This window comes from Oryza brachyantha, chromosome 1 (assembly GCF_000231095.2).
Source record: "Oryza brachyantha chromosome 1, ObraRS2, whole genome shotgun sequence".
Classification (NCBI taxonomy): domain Eukaryota; kingdom Viridiplantae; phylum Streptophyta; class Magnoliopsida; order Poales; family Poaceae; genus Oryza; species Oryza brachyantha.
This window is the reverse complement of record NC_023163.2, coordinates 29,890,751-29,918,653: the sequence shown is the minus strand read 5'-3', so window position 1 is coordinate 29,918,653 and position 27,903 is coordinate 29,890,751. Positions and strand designations below refer to the sequence as shown.

Sequence of the window (27,903 nt, the reverse complement as noted above, 5' to 3'; positions counted from 1 at the left end):
AGTTCGGGGGAGAGAGAGGACAAAGGACGAGGATTCCTTATGGGATCTACTTTTGGCCAACGCCTTGCCAACTTTGGCTAATAAGGGAAGGATTTTGGTAACCCAATTGATTTAGTAGCTAAGATGAAGAAATTCTTGTAGTGTGATTTTATGGACCAAAATTTACCTTGAAGAGGATGTGATAGATGCTCTTAGCTAGGGGGCGGTCTAATGCCCGCGCGCGAAATAGCCTTTCCTCTTAGCTAGTCCTCTCGCATGCAAGTTAAATTCAGCTAAATTTGGGCCGATTTACTTTTGCCTAGGGAAGTATGGCCCAAGTTGGGTTCATCTAGTTTCTGGTGAAGAGCAAAACGGGCCTAATTGGGCCCATACGCTTCCGCCGTTCCGTCTCCGCCCGCACCAATCTCAAAGCCTGGGCCCGACCCGAGATCGCTTTCTATGCTCATCTCTTCTCTTCTCTTCTCCACACGAAGAGATAGAGCGAAAATTAACCAAGAGAGGAAAGAAAAAGGGAGAATTATTTCCCACTTTTCTCTCCTCCGTGCCGGAGCCGCGCGCCGCCCCGCCCCGCCCGCACGAATCGATGGAGATTAGGGCGCCGCCGACGAGCCTGAGGCTCGCGCCGCCGCCGGCGGCGGCCTCGGCCAGCTTCCGCCGGGTCGCGCTCAGGACCTCCTTCCTCAACGGCAGCGGTGCGTTTCTCTCGTTTCGTTTCCTAGGTATGGTGGTTTTAGTGGTGTATTGGTGGTCGCGGATGCTCGGTGGCGAAATTGGTGGTTTGGCGTGGGCATAGCTGGATTGTGGAGATTACGGGCATGGTTTGATTATGGAGATTACTGCCTCTGTTAGCATTTAGTGGATAATATGCCGATTTAGTTACTTACGACACCTACCGATGCGAACCCTACACTATTTCGTTGCACACATGTTAGCAAAAATGAGACTGCAGCAGTTATTTTTGTTCAGCTCACTGCTTATAAGAATATTTTCACTGTTTAATGAGAAACATAGCAAATTGCTTGATGTTCATACAGTACTAAATGATTCCTAGCAATTTCCCAGCTAAAAAACATCTTCCTACCAACTCATTGCACCTTGGGTAGCCATAGAAATCAGTTTTTGTTATTATTTTTTGGGTGAGTTGGTCAAAGTAACTAGAGAATGCTTGTTCCATTATCAACAATACTATTATATAGAGCACGATTGATGGTTAATGCTCCTTTTCACATTGCCTTTTTCTGAAACATCCTGTACTGTAAACCGAGCAATCGGGATTGGCATCTGAAAACACATACGTCATGTTCATAGTTGCCTCTTGAAATCATGGTTTCAATAGGGATCTAATGTTATGCTACTGATTTGATTTTCCAACATGAAACCAACTTTATAGTGTTACAGAACTTTCTGTTTACTTTTGATTCATGTCATGTTCATTAATGTGCATGCTCTTGCATTCTGTCAGATGTGAATGGACATGCAGTTTCATTGATGTTGCCATGCTGGTAATATCAATTATTATCAGCAGAGTGCATTGTAAAGTGCAAAATATAGTAATTTTATCATGAACCAACAGCCATATTAGTGACCTAACCTCTAATATATTTCACCCGTGCAGTTTCACTTAAAATCATTCAAGTACGCCAATCAAATGTCAACAGGTTTAAGTGCAATGGCATAAGAAGTAACCTCATTGATAGACTATCTAGGGTTGTCAAGGTGAGTATCGTTGTTTCATCATTGTTCCATTCACAGTTTTTTATTTTATTTTTTGTTTATGATAACTAAAATATTTGGCCTTCTGGTTGTCTAGTCCTATGCAAATGCAGTTTTAAGTTCATTTGAAGACCCTGAAAAGATCTTAGATCAGGCTGTTTTGGAAATGAATGATGATTTGACAAAGATGCGGCAAGCCACTGCACAGGTATGTTGTAATTTTAGTCAAAATTTAATAAATTCACACCGCATGTTCTTTTCATTATTGCCAACAAGGCTTCATTTGGGAAAAATGTTTTTCCGTTGTCTTAAGCTCCCCTGAATACTTTCTGGTATTCTTATTAGTTTGGCCACTTGATTCTATATTTCCATATCGTTGCATATTTTTTAGAACTCTCTGAATACATTTGTAAAATGGAAGTGCACATCTATTTTACACTTCTATTAAGTTCTACCTGCTAACATGTTATTTTTTTCTCAAAGGTTTTGGCTTCTCAAAAGCGGCTTGAGAACAAGTACAAAGCTGCCGAACAAGCATCTGATGATTGGTAATGCTATGGTAACTGCAAGCTCACTTTGTGCTCTGTCATCTGTTTATTTTACAGAGGATGTCCATTTTTCTTAAAATTATAGGTATCGGAGGGCTCAACTTGCTCTTCAGAAGGGCGATGAGGATCTTGCTCGTGAAGCCCTTAAGCGGCGTAAATCATATGCTGTAGGTATCATGTAAATCTACAGTTCTGGATCAAGGATCTGCCCATACCATGCTGAATAACTACAAAATTTGTTTTAAAATTGCTTACTCTTCCGTCTGCTGTGTAATACATTATTCAATTGGTGGCCTTTTTACACTTCGACTTAAATGATTATGTATGTAGTGTAGAAGTCTTATATGTAACATATACTAGTTTGATATGTTAAACTGTTGTAATAGTTTTGTTATTTTTCTGTTTGTGTTCATAGGACAATGCAAGCTCCTTAAGGGAGCAACTTGATCAGCAGAAGGGCGTTGTTGAGAACCTGATATCAAATACTCGGGTGAGTTTATTAGCTTCAAGTACCTGTTGAGAACCTGATATCAAATCTATATTTAGTTGGGCTCATACGTGTCATATAGTGCAAAGTACCTGTTTAGTGTTCAACTAATTGCTCCTGTGTGGAATATGCCATCCTGTAGATTCTTGAGAGCAAGATAGCAGAGGCAAAGCAGAAAAAGGATACCTTAAAAGCCCGTGCTCAATCAGCCAAGTATGCATCTTTTAATTGATTATTCTTCAGCTACCTTTTACTTTGGATGCTTTGAGCCTCTGACACTTCACACTTGGACATTCTTTTCCTTTAAGGACTTCAACAAAAGTGAGCGAAATGTTGGGGAATGTAAATACAAGTAGTGCCCTTTCAGCATTTGAGAAAATGGAGGAAAAAGGTGCTCATTTTATTTCATCAATTTTCTCTTTCTGGTGTTACTTATTGTGTTAGTTAAAGTACATTTGTTACTGTATCACTTGTTCGCACAGTGGTTTCTATGTCCGCCACTTAATATAAGTCAACGACTCAACGTGGGATCCACATGATGAAACTTTTGCAAATAATTATGTAAATATAGAGATTAAGACCTTGAAATAACAGTAGATATGTCTTAATTTTTTAAAATATCTGACTGTAGTATATTAGATATAAGGTGACGAACGATTTATGTTAGTTTCTTAAAAAAGACTTAAATTTAAAACCCTGAAAAGTAAAACAATGACCCATATTTATTGATGAATTATAATATAGTGATTAGCTTATACCTGGGACATGCTCTACGTTTAACATAGATATCTTAAACCTTCAGAGTCGATTCAATATGCAGCTAAAGCTTGTGTAATTATTGTTTGTTGGGCACAAAGCTTCCAGAATGTAAACTTTCAAAGTACATCAAGTAGTCAAATTGTTACAATAGTGAGCTAGCTGTTGACCACTAGGCCCATGTATGAAAATATTGTTGAACTGTCAGGAACTTGATACTTGAAATGCACCTGGGTCAGTATATTGTGAAAAGTTTAGATGATTGGTATATTGTGGTTACTTTTACCTTTGCATTTGAGTTGTTGTGAGGTATGACTTATGAGTGATCTTGCCAAAGTATCTCCTTGTCTTCTTAGCATCCAGTGATGCTTCAAGTTATGCTAAATCGTCTGAACGTTTAATATTTATAATACTTACTGTTGATTGTTGCTGTCAGTTATGGCAATGGAATCACAAGCAGAGGCACTCGGTCAGTTGGCAACTGATGATCTTGAAGGAAAGGTAAGTTTGACATTGTGGGCTAAATATTAATGAATGCCATTGTGGTAATTAGATCTGATCATCGTTATTTCTTTTTTGTGCACAGTTTGCATTGCTCGAGACATCATCTGTTGATGACGATCTCGCACAGATGAAAAAAGAACTGTCTGGAAGTGCTTCGGTATGTATTGATGCTCAAACTATGAGAAAATAATAAGCTCCATTTAACATTAAAGACACTACAACTGATATTTGTGTGAACAAAACCAGACACACTTAGCAGCACAACCCTTTCCGCTTAAAGTCATATGCATGGATTTGCCGTTCACTAAATGCTAATTAGACTTGCAATTTCCTATCACCTACAGAAAGGGGTTCTTCCTCCAGGTAGAACAGCAGTCAGCAATTCAGGCGCAGCACGCCCTTTCCGAGACATCGAGATTGAGAATGAGCTAAATGAGCTGCGGAATAAGGCCAATGAGTATTAGATCATGCAGTCCCTTTGCTCATGACAGGTGAATCCTTTTTGACTGAAGAACGCCGGGAAGATACGATGGCAGGATGGCCTTCAGGTTTCTCCAGTGTGCCTTTGAAATCTCTAGCGCAACCTTCTTTTCTCCAAAGAGTGAAAAATCTCTGCATTTTGCCCTGTGATTGGCATTGACTGTACAGTTAGGTACAAAGTAATGTAAATCATTACATATTTTAGCTGAAAGCCTAAGATTTCCATCCTCGTGATTCATTCTGTTGCCCTCTCGTTTTTGTCATAACATGTGCTAAAGACTTCAAGACCTGAATGTCTGACCTAGAAAAAAATTCCACGGTGGCGGTCGATACAACCAAAGTCATTGCACGACGCATATTGGTTTTTACGTTCGCAATGATTGGTTCTGAGTGCTCATACACTGCACGCATGCAACTATTCAAGTCAAGGTTCAAACCGGACCTCGGTTGTAACGGTATTTCAAGCTCATCGTTATAAGTTCACGAAAATTTTTGGGCTGGGTGTCATATCCTATGTTTGACTGGATGTTGAAAGACTATTTCGGTGACTAATTAAAAAACTAACTACATAGGGTGTTAGAAAACCACGGGATAAAATTTTAAGCTTAATTAATCTGTTATTAGCACTATAGTAGTTATGACTAATCATGGAGTTTGTCTCTTAAATTCCTTTCGAAACGTAAAATTAGTTATTTTTTAACCATATTTCATGCTCTATATATGTGTCTAAAATTCTATGTGACAGGTGAACGTGAATTTTTTTATGAACTAAACAGGGCCCATTACACCTCTGAATTCGTAGCATGCCAATGCCAAGTATTGACTTCCGACACTTGAACAATGCATTTTTTTTCTTTTTTCATGTCGCTTGCCAAGGAAACAAACAATGCTCTCTTCCTGCGTATTTCCTCTGTTCAAAAATATATCATCTCTATGGTTTAAATTTGAAATAGAAAAGTTGAACTTATTTTACGTTCTATTTCATTTCTACCACGAACAAAGTCAAATTTGAGGCTTTTTCCTAGAAACGCATGATTATATTAAACGTGTGCTAATATTATTCTGATAGGTCCAGTGTGTGCATGCTACGCCTTCATGTAATCGCAAAAAAAGTGGGTTACATTGGAGAAATCTATACAATATCCTTTTCTCTTAAACCTTTTTACTCTATCCCTTTTTTAATAATTTAGAAATTTGATTTTTAATTGCTCTGAAATTATTAGACCAAAGTGAACAACATTTTGATGCTTATATATTAATTCTAGTGCTGTATTCCCTCCATCAAAAAAACCAATTTCTAAGTTGATTCAAACATAAAATTGCGAACGGGCCTGTAGCTAATTACATAAGGTCTTAGTAGCACCTGAGGTTCTGGGTTTGACTCTATGTTCTCATTAAAAAAAGATTCAAACATAAAATTCCATTTTTTTAGATTCAAACATAAAATTCCATTTTTTTTTCTCTACAACAGATAGTAAACATGTAGAAAAAGGACGAGTGGTCAAAGTTCAATAATAGTGAGTAATATCCTGTGTCAATTATTAAGAAACAGCTGTATCACTTAATTGCATCATAATGACGTGAATAGCCAACCCATTCACATGCAAGAAAGAAAACCCTAAAAGAAGTAGATCAGCATGACCGGCAAGTCCATCACCAGCACCACTGTCGTGTCGACTCATCCGATCAGTCGCGGCCTACCTGCGACCTGCGAGCGAATCCATTCGTTTTGACGCTGATGCCGTGGACACGGTGAAACTTAATTTTTTTAATTTTTAATTTAGAGTTAATTTGAGTTTTTCATCATAATTTGTCTCTTAGCAATGACTTTTAAGTCACTAAAAATACATATATAAAAATTTTATTTATAAATTCTTTTTTATTTATAAACATATCGTTTAATTTTTTTCCTGAAAAAGCCAAAAAAATCACCCCCTTTTCATCAGGGATGCCGGCGGCCGGCCAACCGGTCTGAAGCTTAGGGCCTGTTTGGGGGAGCTTCTTCCGGCTGCAGCTTTTCCCAAAAGCTGCTTCCGCCAGAAGCTGCTACAAACGGTCCACAGCTTTTGAGTTACAGATTTTGGACAATAAACTAAGAATACAGTTTAGAAGCTAGGTTTATGAGCTTTTTTAGATTTTCAGTAGCTATGTACCAAACAGCTACTTCTCAGAATTTAAAACTCCCTAAACAGAACATCAGCGACCTCTGCACCAACCTCTTCATCACATTTTCAAACAACCCAAAAGGCCGGTGCACCAACCTCTCCCCTCTGCACCACTGCACCTGAAAGGGAACACGAGAAAGATCACCTGAAACTGGACTGAAAATGTCTATGCCCGTGTGAGACCCAGACCTCGGCGTGCTTGGCTCAGATTGCGCTGGTTGGTCGCCGCCGTGATCTCGTCAAAAGAGTGTGCAGGTCAAGCTACAGCTTGGCCGCCACCTCGTTCAGTTTGTTCACTTGTTTGCGCCAAGATTGTCAATCTCTTGACCATTTCCTGCTGCCCAGCAAGCAAACGCTAATTACAGGGACAGGGTCAGCAGTGTTCAGTTAATGCTTGTTGCATGGTCATATCTCGCGTTTCTTGACCATTTCGAGTGCGATTTTTTCCATCCTGTTTGGCTGCGAAGAGTAGGCTAAGGCTTCGTCTCTCTCTATGTGTATATATATATATATATGCGTGCCAGGTAGCTAGCCTAGCCATTCCATTGGCATGTACATAGTACACACGGTTGCACTGAGACAACTACACTAGCTGCTTCGCGTTTCAGAGTTTCAGTCTTTCAGAGAAAAGAGACCATGGCATCTCACCTGCGCCAAGTCTTGGCCGTCGTCGTCGTCGTCGCTCTCGTGGCCGTGGCGATCACCGCCGGGTGCGCCGAAGCGGCGAGGCCCGCGCCGGCGAGCCCGGCACTGTCATCGCCGGCGGCGTTGGAGGCGGCCAGGGCGGCGGTGTCGACGCTGATGGAGATGCTGCCGTCGGGGCCGAGTGCCGGAGGCGCAGGACACTGACCAACTCGTCGCCGGCAAGCCCGTGCTTCGTAACTGGCAAGCAGGCGCAGGCGAGATGAGGCTACGCGATTTTTGTAGCTATTTTTTCTTCTTAATTATTCCCGGTACCATTCTTTACTTAGATTTCTGCTAATCGATCCGTATCTCTGAAGATTTGTGTACATAAAGATGAACACAACGTGAGAAAGCTACTGCTGATCAGTGCATCTGTTCTGAAGTGAATAATCTAAAAAAATATCCATAGTTAAATTTATGAAATATTAATCTCAATATTGTTTAATAGAAGAGATATTATGGAACCCTCCAAGAGTAGAAACCTTATAAAAATCAACGGATGAAGCAACCAGCACGATTTAATGAGAGTCGTGAAGAGCGCGTAGGAAGAAGAAGGGCTTCGCCTACGGCCCATAGAAATCTCAGCTCAACTAAAAAGCCCACCAATATTTACCATGATAATACACGGCCCATTTAAGCGGCCCAAACAAGATCGCGCGAACGAGGCTTCGCCTTCGTCTTCGTCTTCGCGTAGATAGTTTTGGATTTGCGTTTTATGGCTCCTGTTCTCCCGAGCTGAGAGCGCAGGGCGAGCCGCATCCATGGCGTCAGCTGCGACACTCCCGAAGCTTCGGTTGGTGCCAAGATGCCGCAGCCACTTCCAGGTCCCATCCCCCATTCCTGAACCTGCAACCTTCATGGAATCATGGAAAGATGCAAGATTTAGTAACTTTGTGTTAGCCAGTAATCTCTCTGATCTGCCCTAATTACTTCACTCTCCATGTGTCTCCTGTTCTGTCCCCAGGCGATCGATCCGGTCCATGCCCATGTCAAGAACTGCAATGCTTGCAAGTGTCAGATACCTACCCATGGGTTGTAAATAATTAACCTGAACTTAGCGGTTTCTTGTTTCTTCCGGCCTTCAGTTTGCCGTCAGGTGGACATGGCTAATTATCTTTTTTTTTTTTCGATCTCTCTCACCTCAGGTTGCTTGTTTCCAGCGCGAGAAGAAGTCGTCCTGTCCTGCCGGTGTCGGCAGTTGGATCAGGTTCGTTGCAACTTGCAAAATTCTGTCTTGAATGTTAAACCAAAGTACAGGTCCATCCTGAGTTCTTGGCAAGGATGGGATTTGGGATATGATGCCAAGCCTTCAGAGTTGCAGAGTTCAGAATGCAAAGCGTGCTAAAGGTTTTCAGGAAATGCAGGCCGGGACTCATCGGTTGCTGAAGGCGAGAGAAAGAGTGACCTGTCTCTGCAGAACGTCAAGACATCGGTTGTGTCACGCGACGATGAAGAGATCAATGTGAGCTTGTGAAACCCAGACTGAAGGCATGTTAAAAAAGTTTGTCCAATTAAGTTCTTTGATTTTGTCCGGTCACATCAATTTATGGAGCATAAAAGCCTCTACTCTCCATGATTCTTTAGGCCATACTTCTCTTCAACTTCAGTGACAGGACACACACTGGAATAGTGAAATGAAACATTTTTGAGTTCTTAATTGGTTACTAATCAAGTAACCGGTAAGTCCTTTTTTGATCATTTGACTGTTAATGCACATCTGCAGGTAAGAGTGGATTTGCCTGGAAAGGTGACACAAAAGGTGTTTGATGAAGCCTTGACAAGCTTGGCTCGTGATGCACCGCCAGTTCCAGGTTTTAGGAAGTCCAAAGGAGGTATTAAACTACTAAATTATCCTCATATCGATGCAATCACCTCAGTTTTCTGCTCCATTTTCTTGCAAGAATCATGCTACTTATTGCTTTGCCATAAATTAGTTCAACTTTCTTACAATTTTTCTTCCTTTTTCTTCATGGAAATCTGTTGGATGTTTGAAGGGAGAACATCAAATGTAAGTGCCCACGAGACTTCCAATTTTTTTTCTGCTGTACTTGCCAGTTTTAATTGCACGGAATCCTTTTCTTTCACGCATCCTCTGCTTGGAAGTTCTTTTTCATTTCCAAATCAAATTATTCTTCAACTCTTCCATGTTCATATGTACTAGCATAAAAGCATGCACAAATTTGTTTGGAAGGAACATGAGTACGGATAACTGTTAGCAGTTGAATTTTCAACCACTAGTGTTGGCTACTAATTGGCAAGCTACATTAATTAAGTTTGAGCTGCAGAAATAATTGCTTTCCTAATCCTCAATTAACAATTGAGAACTAACCACTGCTTCTGATGCTGTTATTTAGATACCAAGCAGCATTCTCCTGCAAATGCTTGGCAAAAGCCGGGTTACCAAGTTCGTTCTTCAGGAAATACTCAGCATAACTGTTGGTGATTTTGTGAAGAAGGTTAATGCAATTTCACCTTAACATCAGGCTACATATGCCATTTTATACGGGTACTGACTAGCTGTTGATCCAGGAAAACCTGAAGGTGAACCCTGAAATCAAGACAACTCAGTCAGAAGAAGAGCTCGAGTCATCGTTTATACCGGGTTCAGCATTCAGTTTCAATGTCACTCTGCAGCTTGAGAAGCCTGAGTCTGGTGAAGCTTCTGAGAAGTCTGAATCTGATGAGGCTTCTGAGAAGTCTGAATCTGACGAGGCTTCTGAGGAGTCTTCTTAGTAGTTCAGACTTCAGAGAAGAATGCATTTGTAATTTTGTATCATTCCTATTCTCTGGAGAATGTACATCAAAAGAAGAGCAAGAGAACAATTTCAGATGAGACATTACAGTTGATATGCAGGTTTCAAGTGACACATACATGAAGATTTGTGTACTTTGTGCTGATGACCACTTAACAAAACAGTCATACATAACCACATAAGTTTCAGAACTTGATGCAAGATTTGGCAAACTATGCATGAGGAAACCTGAACCACAGTCATGCCACTGCAGCCCCTGAATGTCACTATAATGAAATCTTATCCACTTTGTCTGGAGTATTATCCATTGACAACTTGGCTTCCAACTACCAATCAATCATACATTCATATGGGGTCCTCACTTCCCAAGGTTCACACTCCCAAGTCCCAAACACAACCAGTGACCTACCACCTACAAATATTCCATGCAAGAAAATTAATATACACCAGGAAATAAAAGCTTAATTTTTAAAGATTTTTCATTCTATTCTCTATAAGAGTTTCCTGAATATGAAAGTGTTTGAAGTTAAAGTTTTTTTTTACCATCCTTAAAAAAAAATACTTTGACGTACCAAAATATTTAGTGCAAAAGTCTGGTACCTCAAGTCTCAAGATACTAAATTTTTATATAAAAAATATAAATAGCTTGAATTACTTTTTTAAGGAGGTTAAAAAAGCCCTCGAAGCTATCATTGCAGTCCTGAACCGTGAACGATCACGACGAAAGCAAATTAGTTTGTGCATGATAGCAGCACATCGTTACACCTGAAACGAACCATTTCACTCATAGACTCGATTAAACTAAGGATTTGGGATGATTTTGACCTCCACTTTACTCCCTATTTTAGTGACACCATCAGTGGTAGCTTCTTAGAAGCGCTCTTCAATACTGAATTAACAACAGAAGTTACAGAACCAAAGAATTTTTTTTATGTGTTCACCTCTTCATAGGATAAACCAAGCATGTATCCCCTTTCCATTTTAGTCTAAGCAATGTTCAGAGGCAAACCAACCAGATGTTAGCAATCAATAGAGCACTCTTGGGAGAATTTGATTGCATAAAATTCTGCTTATTCTGAAGTGATTCTGACAAACTAGATTCTCATTCTCCTAATATATGCTCACTACCGTTTACTTTATCATGTTTCTTGCTAGCATTGAGAAGATTCCAGATGAATAATTAGATAATTCAAAACTTTCAGAAAACAAAGTAATTAGATAATTTAACAGACAAACCAGCCGAAAGTCGGATTAGGTGCCATCTATTATCTATCATCATGGGTCTCAGACGATTGAATACCCAAGTGGCTACATCATTGTGAACCGAAATATCTGCACAAAATGTGACATGCAAGCTGGCTTAAAATTAATGATAATAATGTTTAGTTGCAGAGGGTGACCAGTCGCACTCCAAAAAGGTACTGAAATCTCTCGTTGAAATCGAACGCATTCGGTAGTTTAACCACTCCAATAAATAAAAAATGACAATATTTAGCTACTGTTTGATTTTCTGGAGGCAATTATTTCAATAGTTAAATATGTCTCCAAGGGTGATTGATGGCACATTTAGGACGATTGGACTACATTTTGGACAACAACAAAAAAAAGACAGTAAGCAACAACTGCACTTTATTCGTTGTTTGTACTGTATGTGCAACTCAAATGTCTTAAGCAGTTAGCACAATATTGATGGTTAACAGCAAGTACAATTTATTGTATCATGTAACTTGCTACCGTGTTTCACAAGCATTTGAACTGGGCATATAATTACAATTTAATCCAACCTTTTCAGCAAAGCCTCATGATTAATATAACAAACCTTTTGCTTTCTGTAATTAATTTAACAGATTATTATAAACAAAGCAACATTGAACCCTCCCTAGTCTACCACCTAACCACAAAGATCCAACCATAAAATCAGCACGAAAAGTAAACAGCAGAGCAGAAAAGGTGGAACAAACAGGACAACCTTGACATCATCAAAAACATAACTAATGCATTTTAATTACACCCCCTAATTCTGTCAAAATCCACACAAATATCCTGTCACCTAGTTAAAAAAATACTTCTATTGTTAGACAACAGGAGAAGAAGAGTTTGCAAGGAAAAAAAAAGCTAAAAAAATAATGATGCTAAATTAACACACACATTTAGATATAAAGTAATTAGAAAGATGCATGTTGTGTCATTGTCATCATCCACAGTGCCCACTAGCTGAAGTGGAAGTTACCCATTGTCCACTAAACCCCACAAACCCAATCACTCACTCATCATTGGTGGAGGCCATAAATAAGCAAACTGCAAACAACTTTGGAGTAAAAACTGCAGTTGCATGCCTCTCAAAAAGAAAAAAAAAAGAGAAGGGAACAAAAAAAAACAAGTGCAGCTGCAGCTACAGAAGATGATACTCCCAAAATTCTTTCTTTAGAGAAGGAAGGAGGAGAGAAATTCTACTATCAAAGAACAGAATAAAAAACAAGAGGGAGAGGAGAGGAGAGGAGAGGAGAGGAGAGGAGGGTGCTGCCGCTGTGCTTAAGCATTCTTCTCCTCTCTCCCCCGGCCTCGTTCTTGGAGTAGGTGTCCTGGACGCTAAAAAAGGCCGCGCCTTTTGGCTCGTTCTTGAGACCGGAGAGAGAGAGGGAGCGAGAGAGATGGCGCGCACCGAGAAGGTTGCCGGCGATGGCTGCTCCGGTGGTGGTGGTGGTGGTGAAGGGCAGGTGGAGGTGGAGGTCGGGTTGGGGGTGGGGGTGGACGGGAAGGGGATGACGGAGTGCCGGATATGCCAGGAGGAGGGGGAGGAGGACGCCATGGACTCCCCCTGCGCCTGCACGGGCACACTCAAGGTGAACTCTCTCTCTCTCTCTCTCCCTTTCTCTCTCTCTACCTCTCTCCGATTTTTCTTGTTTCCTTTCTTGGATGTTGAGGACTGAGGAACAAAGGTGAGTGTTATTGTAAAATCAGAGTGGTAATCCGAAGTTCTTTTGGTTGTTTTCTTCAGAGAGATGAGCAAATGTCAAGATTTTCTTTCTCAGTTCCACCGGTTTTCTTCTTGTTATTTCTGCTGCAATTTCTGATTTTTACTCCTCTCTTTTCTCCTATCTTTGTAGCGTTATCTGTTAGGTACCTTACATCTCGTTTCCTTCTTCTTTTTGGTGAAATTCATGTAGATTCTGGGTACTGTTAGTATTAATCGTGCGACCAGTCATTCATCTGTATTAGGCTCTAGCTTGGTAGTTAAACTGGACAGAGAATGTTCTATTAAGTGATTGCAAGTATTCAGTTTCAGGGGGAAAAAAGTGACTTCAAGTGACCCTTTTTAATTCTGAACTCAATTGACGAATCAACGAGTTGAATTTGATCTGCTCTTTCTACCCTCTTCTTGTGAGTTGGCTGGAAGTCTGAAACTACCAAATGAGTGCCCTCAGGATCAAATGGATTCTCTAAAGAATGTGTTTGGTGATGTAGTGGTACATTGTTGTTTCGCAGAAATGAACAGTCATGGCTTTTTTTGTAAATGAACAGTCCACGTTTATCCAATTATCCCTTCCTCATTCAGTCATAAAATAATTGTTTTTTCACGCTGTTTTACACCTGTCCTTGGCTTAAGAAAATGCTAATGGCATGTTAGTCAACTGATGTTGGTTGGATGCAGTTCGCCCACAGGAAATGCATACAAAGATGGTGTGACAAGAAGGGGAACATCACATGTGAAATCTGCAACCAGGTGGGCGTTTGTTTTATCATAGGGTAACTACATTTTCATTTCAAGGTGCTTGATGTAGGTAGATGTAGTTTGTCTATGCGCAATACATTTTCAGGCCAAATGCATTCCATTTACAATGGGGAAGAACGGGAAGTATTTTTTAATGGAGCCAATCAGATTTAATTTTTAATTCTTTAATGCTTACAGGTTTACTCTCCAAATTATGTCCTTCCTCCAACCAAGTGTTGTTCCGATGAAATGGACATGGACCTCAGGTACTACACATACGATTCTTTATGCTTTAACGAAATTGTGGAAATAAGCTATATTCGGGAGTATTTCAGTAGCAGCTCCACTGTTGTCTCAATTTTTCTATAGCAATACAATTGTTGATACTCCAGTTTCTGTATATCCTGTAGTGACGACTTTCTGTTTATAACCAGGCAAAGTTGGGTTGGACGAATTGATCCCCATGATTCCCATTTTCTTGCCATTGCCATTGCAGAGCAGCAGCTGCTGCAAGCTGAATTTGATGATTGTGTATCCTCAAATTCAAGTGGTGCCACATGCTGCCGAACTATTATTTTAATTGTAAGTTTAAGAATCTTTTCTATTTGAAACCTATTTTTACTAGTGCTGACTGCTGAAGGGGGTGCCCAGTACACTAACAATGTTTTTTAAATTTTTTTAATGCAGTTGATGTTACTTTTGCTTGTGCGCCATGTAGTCGTGTTTGTGAGAGATGTTAGCATGCTGCAGGATGCAACGGTGTTGTTCAGCGTGAGTTCAACAGATCTAGTTTTGCATCTCATTTATGCTTTACTTGCCCTGCTGAAATGGGATGATCTGCTCTGTGTTGGGGTGTCCCAATGCCTAAAACAAATAATTGCTGAAAAAAAAGCCAAATGCACCATTGGTTGCAAAAGGCACACCAAAAACTTGAATGTATTTTCATTGTTCAGAATGTAGAACCAAAGAACAAAACCCTGGTTCAAATTTGTTTTTTTTTTTATTGGAAGTTTGAATTGATGAAGCTCAATTTGACCCAACGAGTTTTTCTAATTTCTTTGTTTATTTGCTCAATCTGTTTAGGATGTGAAGAACTGAAACATATTATTTTATTTCATCTTGCACTTCATGAGGACGCAAATCTTTCTTTCATTTCAGGCAACTCTTCAGTTCGCAGGATTCTTTCTTCCTTGTTATGTTATAGCCCGTTCTTGCTATGCCTTTCAACACCGGAGGCGAAGACAGGTATATTTCCTTTTTATTATATCACTGTTTTGTGATTCTGCGTTTATATGTCTTATGAATGAATTGTTGGGTGGGGGTAGGAGATTTCCTAGTCCTAAATTTGAACCACATTACTTTGTATGGCATGCGACACCTTATATTTGTAAATGAAATAGTCTAGTAGGCAGTAGCAAGAACAAGCCACCAAGAACAGTAACATTGTATATAATGAAACACATGGTTAAGCTGTTCCTTACATTGACATTGGCATAATGCTGCATTTACCTGTTTGGTTTGGTACCCATGAGAGCCAAACTTTGCCCTTACCAGCATTTTCCTTCGTTCTTTCGAAACCAATTTGGCCACCTTGACTTGGTAGGGCCATCTGGCGTTCTGGACACTGCTGAAATGCTCACTTGCTAAGTGTAGCCACATCATTTTGAGTCTTTTTTATCCACTACTACTCTTCAGTCATCTTTCTGCTGTGTGCATTTGCACATGTGAAATTTACTTATCCAGAAGAAAAATGGCTTAACTGTCAGGATGGTTCTTCTCTGCAGGTTTAGGGGCTCCACCTGAACCTGGCTGGACCTGGAAGCATACTCAACACAACTGAAACAACCTCACTGCAGAGAGAGGAGACGAAGATGAAGCTTGTGAAGTTAACTCCACCCTTTGCTTGGAGCATCTGCGAAAGATTTGGCCAAGATGTAGTAGCCGATTTAGATGATGGGCCCTCGTGAAGCTCAACTGTACATAGGAGAGCGACCCCTTTCGGCAAACATTTATGTCCTCAAAATTGAATTTTAGAGAAAAGAACAAGTGGATTTAAAAATTTCAGTGTCTTTCCAGCTGTTAAATTTTTTTTTCTGAAGAAATGTGATCGATAGCAAAATATCGAGCATGATGATTGCATATGGTTCCAGTCATTATTGAGGTAAAAAATATTGCCTCATGGAAGCATATGTAAGAATCCTGAAGTACACTGATTAGGTTTTGGTGACTCTACTGAATACAAAACACACGCCATACAACAGCCTCTCTTGTGGAAACTGGAAAAGGTCGATGTGTTCAGTGTTTCTACACATGCTATTCAGAATTTGGAGCAGATCAGCATGGGCATTGGACAGCCGAGTTTTCGCTAGCAGATAACTAAACACCATTGGAAATACCTTCTTGGGCTCAGGGCATTTGCTCAGCTGTCTGACTTCGCTGGCTTCACCTTCTCTTTGAGAAATTGCCGAATGTGCTCCCTTTTCCAGTTGTCGATCCTGCAAGTTCGATCGGCTTTTAGTTTGTCGATCGATGAATGAATGGAAACACTGGTTCCCTTTTACCATAACAGATCACATCCAGCGCAAAGGAAAGAAAAATCGAATTATAAGAGTGAAACCAATGAATACATCGTGTATGCGTTGGAAACTTTAGTAATGAACTAGTGCTCAGTGTGCTACTGCAGCTTCAACATAGTACTCCTAACAGTGCACTAGCCTGTTTTATGTCCATATAACTACCTTCAAATCCCAACCAAGCTGTATGCATGCACAGATAAACCAAACTTATAAGGCTTTGCCTAGTGCATCAGTAATTAGGTAAACTATGCCACAATAGTGAAGACGACAGTCTGCCAGTAATTAGGTTCGGATAGAAATATGTATTCTTCTCTTAGATAACAGGAAATTTATTTCTGTCAGCTCTATAAGTTACCTTATAGTCTCCTTCTGGTCGCCCTTGTCATCAAGCATAATGAGCTTTGGTGGAGAGCCATAGACATAACGAGTTTCCACATAAGGGAAGTCGTCTTTATCCTCTTCGAGGAAGCCCACGACTTCTGGATAAAACACAAGCTTTCTCATGCACACCTCAATAACTGCACCAGAGAATGTGTGCTGCAATAGAAAATAGAGGCAGATGTTATATGTATATCCAATGGAACAAGCTACTATGCGGTAAGACTGAAGTTCAGCACTTCAGCCTGGAAACACCAGCCTTATAAGTTAGATGCTGGATAAATGACTTGTAGCAAGAAGTCAACAATATGCCATGAACATAAACATGCTAGCATTTGGTACCTCCAACGTACAAGTTCAATGATCCAAATGTTATTCACTTAAATCAAATGTGTCAGTAAGTAGAAACAAATGCTTCCTAAACCCACAAAGAAAAAAGAAGTTCTGATTGCATATTATGAGTTTAGGATCACTTCATCACCCTTAATAAGTTAGTCGTGGAGCTTCATGATTCATACCTTACTGATAGAATCATCTGAATCCTCTGTACAACATTTACGGCAGTCTTCCACCAGCTCTGCAACCAAACAAGCAATGAGGCATAACTAGTTGAAATGTTGAATCTGCATGTAGTTGACTGAGTCCTAAGTCCTAACAGAGCTGCTTAAAACCATGATCCTAACAAAGCAAGCAGATGAACAAACGAATTCATATCAGAGAAACAACTCCCATATCTGATAAAAGTGTAATAACGCAAATCTCGAGCTGAGTCGGAGAAGGAATCAGCTTTCTGATTCAGCTAGCTTCAGAATGCTACTGGACAGACTAATTGAAACAACACTACAACACAGACAAGCAGTACAAAAAAAAGGAAGTTCCACAATTAACACCACCCAACCCTGATATACAGCTGCAGACCAAAGGGCAATCCTAAACTTTTCCAGTCCAACCAGCACGAGATGAGCTCTCCAATCCACAACATCCCAATGACAAAACTAAACAGTTTTCGGAGATTGATCTGAGACTCAATTACAGAGCGGCGATTCGGTGAACCCTTTCCCCCCATCCCCCAAGATTGCCTAAGGAAGTCATTCATCATCGGAGAAGCACAAATCGACCAACATAGTTATGGGTTCTAAAATTATGTTCTTCCACTCTAATTATGCATCTAAGCTTCGTTAGATTAGTGAGGGAGTCGCAGTGAACATTTCTACCAAGATCACACCTAACAGATTCACGAAAATCAATTCAATGCGACGAAGAAAAATCATCGCATCCGAATGGCTCGCCCCCCTACGCCTTCCCGGTTCAGATCGCAAATACTATCAGTAGCTACATGCGAGGAATCCATCCACGGGCCCCGTACCTTGGTCCTTGACGAACTCCGCGAGGGCGTTGCAGTCGGAGCAGAGCGCGAGGCCGGTGAACCCCAGCTCCTCGCACTCCCTCGCCCCGAGCCGCTCCCCGCCGAGGCAGACCCCGGAGCAGCACATGAGCGCCAGGGCGACGGCCGCCGCCACGCAAACAGATCGACCCATCCCTACCTCCTATACCCCTCCACCTCCCCGCGACCAGCGTGCGGTTCCGAGCTCGGCGGCGGCGACGGCGACCAGCGGCAGTCACCTTCCCGGCGTCGTCCCCCCGCGACCTTTCCAATCTTCCAAATAGGCCCCTGAACGACCGAAATATTGCACTCTTTGGGCCGCTTCATGGGCCCAAAATGCAGAATTGGGCCGTAAGGGAAATACTCGCAGCCCATGCCAATCGGCCCAACTACGAATCATATTTGGTGTTTTTTATTTTGTTTTTTGTTTTTATTTTTGCAAACATGGGATGTTCATTTTTGCACCGCATCTTTTCACTCATGCTTGTAAGACAAAATTTAAATTTTTAACCTTAAAATTAAAAATAATTTTGAGGCTTTTTACCAATTTTTTCTAGTGTTAGCTTTTAGATCACTAAGAATCATGTATAAAAATTTTATTTATAAATTATTTTCGTTTACAAATATGTCGTTTGGTTTTTTCATAAAAAAACAAAACAATCACCCCCTTACGATTTAAAATTGGAAAATTTACAAACGTGTTATTATAATTTTGCAAAGTTAGAAATATGTCATTGGTATCCAATAACATGTGGGCCCGCACGAGTCAATGGCGTAGGTCAGGATGACATATCTCTAATTTTATAAAATTATAATGACATCTTTGCAATTTTACCAATAAAATTTGCGTATGCTGCTCTTTGTAGTCAGATTTTTTTGCTCCGTTGGATAAAAATTTGGTCTCATATTTGAAGGCACGTTATGTTACTGACAATTTTAAATTTGTTAAGTGAATTGTTCTAGAAAAATCTGAGATAAAAACTAGCAGCAACAAGTCCCTGAAAACGGCTGCCGATGCATGCGGATTCAGAATTCAGACCCCCTGAAAATTGCAGACTTCGCCGGTTCTACGAAACCAGTGGAAGAATCTGTCGGTGGTTTTCGCATGATTTAGTGGTCACCCACCCAGGTAGATCTGTGCATGCATGTCGGCTAAACAATAGATTAATACCAGCTTTTGCATCTGATTGTGCTCTGAATTGATGAGGCCACTCAAGAACAGCTGAGATTGAGCTCGCAGCTGGTTATGTTTAATGTTTCTCGGACTTTCTTCCTCTCTCTTTCTGCACTTCTTTAATTTTTTTTTCTCTGAAACCTTTGCAAGTGAAGTGAAGTCAGAATTGGCGTCTCAACTGAAAACTGCGGCCACTTCACATAACGAGATTATGTTTGGATCGTGCTGTATAATTTGATGCTATTTTCTGAACTGTCGCAGGCTCATGCCGTGGCCCGTGAGGTCAAACTGAAAACAACATCACTTCCCTGTTCCCTTAGCTGAAATCACATACAGGGAATTCAGAAATGGATCGTGAAAAGTATAGTAGAAGCAAGTCAGAGCACGCTTTGGTGCCTTGATTATTACAGGACGAACTGTCCATGATCCAGAAGAAGATAAGAGCATTCTGAGACTAGCTAGACTCTTGTGCCCCAACGGTGTTGCAATCGGGGCATTGGTTGGTTTAAGTTGTCGCTGTCTCAAACACAGTAACGAAGCAGATAATAGCTTCTGAAAACTGAACATATTAAGGCATCGTTTGAAGGTTGAAACAATAGAATTTTCGCGAGAATCTCACCGAGCTCAAGAATTCCAAACAGGATAAGACCTTCATGTTTGGCTAAAGCTTAAATCAGAGGGGATAAAATGGAACTGATGGCTGGCCGGCTTCCTTCGTGGAAAAAGCAAAAGCTGAAAAATAATATGATGAAAAAACTTCAAATTATAAGGTTGAAAATTTAATTTTTGGCTCATAAGCAGAAAAATGAAAAGATAAGGCTACGAAAAGCATCAGTGATAGGGTTCAAACTCTTGACTCTGAAGTCCAGATGGGATAAGCTCCTGCAGAATCCATCCCATCCCATCCCGGTATCTTTTCGATGCACCGGCGACGACGAACCGATGACACCAAGAAAGCCAAGATAGCAAGCAACTCTAATCACCAATGATCAGCTTATCCAGCTGCTGCTGAACTGCGTACGAATCGAACATTTCGGTTCGATATGCTTTCCAAACTAGCATGCCAGTTCCATGCTGCCTGCCATCCCTGATCAGATAGGAATGCGATGAAAGATCGGCCAAGAACAATGGATCCATCCGGTCAAAGTTGCATCCCTCTTTGCCAGGGCAGGGAATACGCACGAGCTGCTGCATTATCTGTGCCTGAAATTATTCTTTCAGAACATTATAATTCAGGTAATAATAACGGGCAGTTGCATTTCTCTGTAGTTCAGCCTTGTCAGCATCAGCATCAGCATGATTACAAATTGCCACCAAAATTAAATCACAGAATTCGCTGAAATAATAATGGTGTCAAGAACAAAGACAGTTTTCTTTCCCTTTCTCTCAGAATCTCATATTTAATGCAAGGTGCCCGAATCAATGGCTAATAAAACATTTGTATATACCGGGGCAATCTTCTCCTGATGCTCCAGAAGGAAAAAGTGGTCCAAATCAAAGGACGAACAAACCAAGAACATTACAAGAACAAAGTACATAAATATTCAGGAAAACATCAAATCAAACGCGAATCCGATGTAAAAAAAGGGGCAACTGGCATAAACAAATTAACAAACACATGAGGAAGAACATTCCAAAGACCCACTTGCCTTTTCAGTTCGTTGGCGCGATCATCCATACACAGTTCAGGGTCGTCGGTTGTTTTTCTAATAGAAAAAATAAAAAATAATTCGTAAATAATACTTATATATATATATATATATTCTTAGCGATAAAAAAATCTAAATACTAACTCTAAATTAAGAATTAAAAATTTAAAATTTTAACCTATAAACATAATCACATGGAAATGAAAAGGGGCAAAAACGATGACACAAAGCAATGGCAAAAAAACAATGTGTACTTTTTTCCGTGGGTGCGGGAGGCCGTGTGCGCGTAGCCCGGCCTGGAATCTCCGGTGCGCCCATGACACGTGGGCCCAAGGGAATTGACGTGACGAGGCCATACTGCGTCGCCGTCGGTGGGCCGCGATGCTTTTCTACCTGGGGCCCACTCGTCGGTGACATGCTGGGCCCAGCTGGGTGACGGCTGTTTGCTGTGGTTTGCTTTCGGCCTGCTGGTGCTCAGCCGTCGATCTTGAACCATGCAGAGGTCACCGTAGACTGAAATGCTATCACACCTATCACGGATCTGTTTGGAGCAGCTGTATTTTTCTTTTTCTAAAAACTATTTTTGTCACCGGAACAACTTTTGAGAATATATGATTTCTGAAAATGAACTAAAAAATCAGAAACTGAACAAGTTAGGTTTCAAAGCTTTTTCAGATTTTTAGAAGCCGACTACCAAACAGCTGTTTCAACTTCTCCAAATATGGTGTGGCTTGTGATTGATTCATGTTTATATTCCTTGCTGGTGGCATAGCAGAATTTATGTCAATATATTTGAGATAATATATTGATTTTCGATTGATAAAAAAACTAATTCGTGCACGCTAACACAAGTGTACCTTATATGTGTAACAGATGGAGGGTCAATCGAAGTCTTCAACTTTGACGACATATTACTTTTTTGACACACTTGTTACTTTTTCGTCACCCAACAAAAGAAGCTAAAAAAGTCGAAAGAAAACCAGATTGCTTATTAGCAACAACCAACAATGCTTGAAAGCTAATCCATTGGACATGAAAACACAAAATTTGACCAATGATAAAGAGACAAAAATGATTATGAATTAGTCTAGCCTAAACAATAAAGCAGATCTGATATAAGAATCAGCCAAGATTGTTTAATCTTTATGTCACAAATTGTCAAACTAATATATTGTACATAAAGATACTAACACTTTCAGTTTATGGAAAATAGGCTGGTATTATTCAACTAATGTGACCTACCGTCATAGCACACAAACTAAATTTACCGTCCATTTCAGAAGAAGAATGTGACTTATTGCAGCCGAATAAAATGCCACAGTTGGCCTCTCTTCCAACCATTTGACTCATACAACAAACCCAACAAAAAAATATATTTTTAATTAAAAAGTAATATGAAAAATCATTATCGTTCATTTTTAGGGTGAGTTTAACCGTGAATGAAGTAGAACAAGAAGAAAATCAGCAGAACGAGATATCTCATTAGTACTAAAAGATAACTTAATTTTTGCTATTGCAAACTTAAAAATGATTAATATATTTTTTAAAATTAACTTTTATATAGAACTTTCTTAATAGAGTATACACAATTTAGCATATTACAAAGCGCTCTCGTATAAAAGGGGTATTCTTTATTATCCCCTAATAACGAACGCAGTCTTAATTAGAACTTTATATTCATTTTTGCTTATACTTACAAGCTATTTGAAATTTTAACCTTAAATTTAAAGTAGATTTTGGGTTTTTTCATATTAGTTTATTTTTCAGCCTTAACTTTTAAATTAGTAAGAACATATATAAAATTTTTATTTACAAGTTTTTTTTATAAATATGTCATTTGATTTTTTTAAAATATGATAAACAATCACCCTAAAAGTATATATGAGATTTAGCGCACACACCCAAATGGTTAAAGGATTCCCACAACATGCAATCTACATAGTAGTATTTCCTAAGAGCATCCCTAATAGCTCATCCATCATATCCTCCATCTTAGAAATAGAGAATGCAAAGTAAAACTTGAGCTCCAGCAGAACATCTATCTTATCATCTATTTTTGAATATTATCCATATTAGAAAAGAGAAACTCTATATTTAGATGTTCTCTCTGATCCTTCAAATATATATAGAGGATGCCATAAAGGATGCCATAAATAGATGATCTACTGAAGTACAAAGGGATATAAAGGATAAAAGTGTTTTAGATGATCATGCAAATGAAGATATGAATAACTAAATTTAGATGAGCGGTTGGAAATGCTCTAAAAGCTAAAAAAATGGAAATTCAGATTACCCTTCCATGGTTGCATTCCATGTCAAGAAATGATTTCGGGGTGGTTGTTTGCAATGAAATATAATTCTTAACGATTAAAAGCTAACGTCGAAAAATAAAGTTTAATCAGAATTAATTTTATAATTTTAAATTTAAATTTTAACATATCAGTATATTATAAGCGAAAAGATGCATCATCGCCCATCGCGCCCGAGGAAGAAGCCGACTGCAGCCTCTCTCTCCTATATAATAGCCCCGGCCTCGCCAGCCGCCACCTCACCCCAAGAAAATTCCCCACCACGCGGACGCACCGCTCTCTTTCTCTCTCCCTCTCTCTCTGCCCGTCTCGTGTTCGCGCGCGCGCGTGTGGGGGTGGCAATGGCGGGGCGGAGCGAGCTGGTGGTGAGCTTCGGGGAGATGCTGATAGACTTCGTGCCGACGGTGGCCGGGGTGTCGCTGGCGGAGGCGCCGGCGTTCGTCAAGGCGCCCGGGGGCGCGCCCGCCAACGTCGCCATCGCGGTGGCGCGGCTCGGCGGCGGGGCCGCGTTCGTGGGGAAGCTGGGCGACGACGAGTTCGGCCGGATGCTCGCGGCCATCCTCCGCGACAACGGCGTCGACGACGGCGGCGTCGTGTTCGACGCCGGGGCGCGCACGGCGCTCGCCTTCGTCACGCTCCGCGCCGACGGGGAGCGCGAGTTCATGTTCTACCGCAACCCCAGCGCCGACATGCTCCTCACCCACGCCGAGCTCAACGCCGAGCTCATCAAGAGGGTAAAAAAAAAAAATCCTCCCTCCCCATCCTCTCTCCCGGGTTCTTCTCGTCTCCGTGATCCGCGGAGGCAGTTCAATCCGATCCCCCATCGTGCGCGATAGAACCAAACCCTTTCCGTTTCTCGATCTCATTCCTTGGATCTGGGCGCTTTCGTGCTAGGTTTCTTGCGTCGATTTCGTGCGCTTTAGGTTGCGGCGGCCGTCCCAAATTAGTTTTTCTTGTTTATTAAGCCTAAAGGCGTCCTTTTCCTTTCGCGTAATTAGGGCGCTTTGCTGTTGAATCTTCCAGAGGAATCCAAAGATTCCTTGGCAAAAGAGGCGCCTTTCGTGCTGGTTTTGGTCGGATCTTGTTGTGCGTTCTAGTTGGCTACTTGTTCTTTTCCCGGATCTGGTCATGTGGCTTCTGTGATTCATCCCAAACATGCACAATTTTTGGGGAAACAAATATGTAATCCAAAGCAGAGCCGTTGTGGAACATCTCAAACATGCACTTTTCTTGGATCCATCGGCATGAGCTGGCCACTGTAGAGATCTTTAGTGCATAGTAGTAGTTTGTTTCTTTGTGGAGCACAATAATTGAGCATGCCAACTGATGTCACATAGTTCAGCTCCTGGCTGCCATGATTAATGGAGATGTTGGGAAACGTTTGCAACGTGAGGTTAAATCGTGTTATTAGGGAATGGGTCTGGTAGAAAACTTATTCCATTTGTACCTCTCTATGTGGAATTAAATCGTGATACATAGTTACTGCATATCAAAATGCTGCTGGATGGTTCAATTCTTCACGCCTTTCAGTAAAAATGGTTAAACATGTGCCTTTATGTGTAGAGTCTATTAGAAATTGCATGTGGTTCTTATGATATGCTACATTGTAACCAGGCTGCCGTATTCCATTATGGATCAATAAGCTTGATTGCTGAGCCCTGCCGGTCAGCACATTTGCGTGCCATGGAGATTGCCAAAGAAGCTGGTGCGCTGCTGTCTTATGACCCGAATCTTAGGGAGGCATTGTGGCCGTCCCGTGAGGAGGCTCGCACCCAGATCTTAAGCATCTGGGACCAGGCAGACATTGTCAAGGTCAGTGAGGTCGAGCTTGAGTTCTTGACTGGCATCGACTCGGTGGAGGATGATGTTGTCATGAAGCTGTGGCGGCCTACCATGAAGCTCCTCCTTGTTACTCTTGGAGATCAAGGGTGCAAGTACTATGCCAGGGTAAGCTGTTTCCTAATAAAGTTGCTGTTTTACAGTTGACTGCCTTTTCTTTTTGTTCAAAGAGGAACTTCACTAGGTTCTGGCTTCTACAAATATGCATTACTCTTAAGCTCGCATAGTTACCACTTACCAGCCAGTCTTTTTAAGGATTATGCTTTACTAGAGACCTGAAGTTACTGTGATTATAGGATTTCCGTGGAGCTGTCCCATCCTACAAGGTACAGCAAGTTGATACAACAGGTGCAGGTGATGCGTTTGTTGGTGCTCTGCTCCGAAAAATTGTCCAAGATCCATCATCATTGCAAGTAAGTTACTGACAAGTACTTTCATTGGTATGACTGCTACAGAAAATAGCGGTGAGTTCACTAATCTGATGTTTTGATGCTGTGCAGGATCAGAAGAGGCTTGAGGCAGCAATTAAATTTGCCAATGCATGTGGAGCAATCACCACCACAAAGAAAGGGGCAATCCCATCACTGCCCTCTGAAGTTGAGGTCTTGCAGCTGATGGAGAGTGCTTAGATCAATCAGTAGCATTATGGTTCACTACCTTCCAACTTCTGCAGATTGTATTGTATGCTGATCTGGATCCAGGAGCAGGGGTTACTCCAAGATACCTACCTTTTTGTTGCCCAGCTTCCCTTTCTGAAAGGGGGTTTTGATTTGGAACTCTAATTTGAATAAGCAGAGCCGTTCTATGCCACAGTGTCTACTATATGATTAAATAATCGGTCCTTAACTGTAGTGCATCATTCTTTTTATAACTGAATCCTTGTTCCTTGCTGTATGATCTTCTTTGGGTTTCATATGTATGGTGATCTTGCCCTGAAGAGTAGTGTTTGCTCCAAAATTTTGGCAGTCGAAACACGATATTTATCTGGTCACACCGAATGCTGGAAGTATTATGATGCTCCTGTAGGGGATATTCTTTTCATTCATGGCTATTCAATTGTCTTGGTAGAATGGTAGATGAGATATGAAATTCACTGCTATAGCTATTTCTGAAATACTACTGGCTCATGGATTGTACTGGATGGCTGTCAGACTATATCAGTGTATACATGTGGGGCTTCATTTATTGGCTTGTCTGTATGATGCAAAACTTTCGTACACCCTTGTTTCTTTTGCTTCTGCTTATATTTATCAAATAGAAATTTTCACCTTAAATTTAGAGTTAATTTTAAGGTTTTTCTATTATAGTTTATTTTTCAGTCTTTGTTTTTAGATTGCTAAGAACACCTATATAAAAGTTTTATTTATAAATATGTCATTTGATTTTTCTTTGAAAAAGACAAATAATGAGCCCCTAGTGTTTGGTGTAGCCTTGTTGAAATTGTTGTTGGCATGGATCACATGGTGACGAGGATACACAATGATCTGCAATGCTGTTTCATATGGGTTATTGTTGGAGGAGACAGAACTCTCCCATGTTCTATTTTTGGTGCCTTATCATACATAACTGTTATTAGTTCTTTATGACTGAATTCCTAAACTAGCTGCTGAAAGACTGTTACGAACTAGGCTGCTGCTGCTGCTGCTGTTTTCAGGTATTGATTTCGACCAATACTTTAGCTACTATAATCATTTGACTTGCTATTTCTCCTTGCTCTCTTTATTCCAAAGTATATACACAACTATACTAAATAATACTAATTTACAAAAGTGTGATATGAAGGTTCAAATCAAACTTGACATTCTCCAGCTCCTCCATTCGCTCGCATATCACCTCGGACAGCTACCGTTAATTATTCACAAAGGCAAACCAAAAGTATCCGTAGAGAAACGAACGAACCGAAACTGTCGCTGTCGCTGTCATAAGAATGATTAAACATACTGGATCAATCGAAACAGTAATGAGAAGAGAGAGAAAGTCGTAAAAGAAGTTTGTTCTTGCTCTCACTGTGCTGACACCCCTGCTGCCGTGGCTTGGACCATATTATTTTGGCTTTTGCTTATGGGTTAAAATTTAAATTTTTAACTTTAAATTTAAAATTGATTTTGAGATTTTTTAGTAATATTCTAAACACATATATAAAAATATTTATAAATTATTTTCCTTTTTAGTGTTTTCTTTTCCTTTTAAAGATCGAAAAGATGACCCGTTGGGCCACAATGATTTGACCGATTCGGATCGATCCACCGGCGCCGTGCAAACACACAAACGCGCACATGACCCATTGCAGCATCCGGTTCTCCAGCTCACGGCGTCTTTTTGGGACCGAACCGAGAGAGCTTTGACACGAGTCTCTCGTGCTTGTGCACAACAGTACGATGCTAACTAAAATTTAAATTTTAGAACTTAATTTTAAACTTAATTTTGTGATTTTTTCATCATGGTTTATTTTACACATTTTGTTTTTGAGTGACTATGAACACGTATATAAAATTTTTAGCTACAAATAGTTTTTTATTTAAAAAACATGTTTTTGCTTATTCTTCCAAAAAACGAAACGATGGGAGGCTCACGTTCGTAGGCAGAAATAAACATCTAGGAAGGAAGGTGATCGAGCTCGTGCCACAGATGAGAAATACGCTACTGGTTCGCGAAAATACTCGTCTGATCTTCTCCCGTACGTGCTAATCTCAGGGAAAGGCAGGATTCTCGAGGCTCCTAGTCGTCGATGCCTCGATGGCGATGGTTTCTGAAATTCACCGTGATGTTTGGAGAGATCCGCTGTCAAGGGT

General features: G+C 40.6%; 5 protein-coding genes across 8 annotated transcripts; 4 read left to right on the top strand and 1 right to left on the bottom strand.

Annotated features, from left to right (window-relative positions):
• Positions 1–461: 461 nt before the first annotated feature.
• On the top strand, positions 462–4,726 carry LOC102716928 (probable membrane-associated 30 kDa protein, chloroplastic). Its single transcript, XM_015836483.2, has 11 exons — positions 462–692; positions 1,616–1,716; positions 1,811–1,921; positions 2,197–2,261; positions 2,347–2,428; positions 2,677–2,751; positions 2,891–2,961; positions 3,057–3,139; positions 3,941–4,005; positions 4,091–4,165; positions 4,353–4,726. Exons 1-11 carry the CDS (start codon positions 584–586, stop codon positions 4,470–4,472), a joined length of 957 nt encoding a protein of 318 aa, XP_015691969.2. The 5' UTR covers positions 462–583; the 3' UTR covers positions 4,473–4,726.
• A 3,298-nt stretch (positions 4,727–8,024) lies between these two features.
• On the top strand, positions 8,025–10,204 carry LOC102705963. 4 transcript variants are annotated; one of them, XM_006645095.3, is made up of 8 exons: positions 8,025–8,161; positions 8,302–8,369; positions 8,483–8,544; positions 8,702–8,799; positions 9,061–9,169; positions 9,332–9,345; positions 9,692–9,793; positions 9,867–10,204. In XM_006645095.3, the coding sequence occupies exons 1-8, from the start codon at positions 8,099–8,101 to the stop codon at positions 10,068–10,070; spliced, it is 720 nt and encodes a 239-aa protein (XP_006645158.2). In that variant the 5' UTR covers positions 8,025–8,098; the 3' UTR covers positions 10,071–10,204. The 4 variants fall into 4 exon arrangements, with proteins under 4 accessions (XP_006645158.2, XP_040376115.1, XP_040376114.1 ...); XM_040520181.1 differs by having other exon boundaries at positions 8,043–8,161; positions 8,498–8,544; XM_040520180.1 differs by having other exon boundaries at positions 8,043–8,161; positions 8,498–8,544; positions 8,693–8,799.
• Positions 10,205–12,393: 2,189 nt separating this feature from the next.
• Positions 12,394–15,932, top strand: LOC102705677. The gene is made up of 7 exons (XM_006645094.3): positions 12,394–12,933; positions 13,743–13,814; positions 14,001–14,068; positions 14,237–14,384; positions 14,490–14,573; positions 14,961–15,047; positions 15,587–15,932. The coding sequence occupies exons 1-7, from the start codon at positions 12,742–12,744 to the stop codon at positions 15,590–15,592; spliced, it is 657 nt and encodes a 218-aa protein (XP_006645157.1). The 5' UTR covers positions 12,394–12,741; the 3' UTR covers positions 15,593–15,932.
• Positions 15,933–15,937: 5 nt separating this feature from the next.
• On the bottom strand, positions 15,938–18,404 carry LOC102705391 (selenoprotein F). Its single transcript, XM_006645093.2, has 4 exons — positions 18,123–18,404; positions 17,275–17,333; positions 16,734–16,915; positions 15,938–16,297 (listed from the first exon to the last, which is right to left on the bottom strand). Exons 1-4 carry the CDS (start codon positions 18,292–18,294, stop codon positions 16,222–16,224), a joined length of 489 nt encoding a protein of 162 aa, XP_006645156.1. The 5' UTR covers positions 18,295–18,404; the 3' UTR covers positions 15,938–16,221.
• A 5,029-nt stretch (positions 18,405–23,433) lies between these two features.
• Positions 23,434–26,068, top strand: LOC102716651 (fructokinase-1). Its single transcript, XM_040523363.1, has 4 exons — positions 23,434–24,006; positions 24,887–25,219; positions 25,408–25,524; positions 25,612–26,068. The coding sequence occupies exons 1-4, from the start codon at positions 23,614–23,616 to the stop codon at positions 25,738–25,740; spliced, it is 972 nt and encodes a 323-aa protein (XP_040379297.1). The 5' UTR covers positions 23,434–23,613; the 3' UTR covers positions 25,741–26,068.
• Positions 26,069–27,903: the final 1,835 nt, after the last annotated feature.

What these genes read in the sequence shown, in the direction of transcription:
- LOC102705391 (XM_006645093.2), bottom strand. Translation starts at nt 18,294, where the DNA reads ATGGGTCGATCTGTTTGCGTGGCGGCGGCCGTCGCCCTGGCGCTCATG. An exon ending in GGAGTTCGTCAAGGACCAAG is followed by an intron (nt 17,334 to 18,122) that starts GTACGGGGCCCG and finishes GTTTGGTTGCAG; the next exon opens with AGCTGGTGGAAGACTGCCGT. An exon ending in CAGATGATTCTATCAGTAAG is followed by an intron (nt 16,916 to 17,274) that starts GTATGAATCATG and finishes TTTCTATTGCAG; the next exon opens with CACACATTCTCTGGTGCAGT.
- LOC102716651 (XM_040523363.1), top strand. Translation starts at nt 23,614, where the DNA reads ATGGCGGGGCGGAGCGAGCTGGTGGTGAGCTTCGGGGAGATGCTGATA. An exon ending in ACGCCGAGCTCATCAAGAGG is followed by an intron (nt 24,007 to 24,886) that starts GTAAAAAAAAAA and finishes CATTGTAACCAG; the next exon opens with GCTGCCGTATTCCATTATGG. An exon ending in GGTGCAAGTACTATGCCAGG is followed by an intron (nt 25,220 to 25,407) that starts GTAAGCTGTTTC and finishes CTGTGATTATAG; the next exon opens with GATTTCCGTGGAGCTGTCCC.
- LOC102705677 (XM_006645094.3), top strand. Translation starts at nt 12,742, where the DNA reads ATGGCGCGCACCGAGAAGGTTGCCGGCGATGGCTGCTCCGGTGGTGGT. An exon ending in CCTGCACGGGCACACTCAAG is followed by an intron (nt 12,934 to 13,742) that starts GTGAACTCTCTC and finishes GGTTGGATGCAG; the next exon opens with TTCGCCCACAGGAAATGCAT. An exon ending in GAAATGGACATGGACCTCAG is followed by an intron (nt 14,069 to 14,236) that starts GTACTACACATA and finishes GTTTATAACCAG; the next exon opens with GCAAAGTTGGGTTGGACGAA.
- LOC102705963 (XM_015836641.2), top strand. Translation starts at nt 8,099, where the DNA reads ATGGCGTCAGCTGCGACACTCCCGAAGCTTCGGTTGGTGCCAAGATGC. An exon ending in GCGACGATGAAGAGATCAAT is followed by an intron (nt 8,800 to 9,060) that starts GTGAGCTTGTGA and finishes GCACATCTGCAG; the next exon opens with GTAAGAGTGGATTTGCCTGG. An exon ending in TTGGTGATTTTGTGAAGAAG is followed by an intron (nt 9,794 to 9,866) that starts GTTAATGCAATT and finishes CTGTTGATCCAG; the next exon opens with GAAAACCTGAAGGTGAACCC.
- LOC102716928 (XM_015836483.2), top strand. Translation starts at nt 584, where the DNA reads ATGGAGATTAGGGCGCCGCCGACGAGCCTGAGGCTCGCGCCGCCGCCG. An exon ending in GACTATCTAGGGTTGTCAAG is followed by an intron (nt 1,717 to 1,810) that starts GTGAGTATCGTT and finishes CTGGTTGTCTAG; the next exon opens with TCCTATGCAAATGCAGTTTT. An exon ending in GCCCGTGCTCAATCAGCCAA is followed by an intron (nt 2,962 to 3,056) that starts GTATGCATCTTT and finishes TTTTCCTTTAAG; the next exon opens with GACTTCAACAAAAGTGAGCG.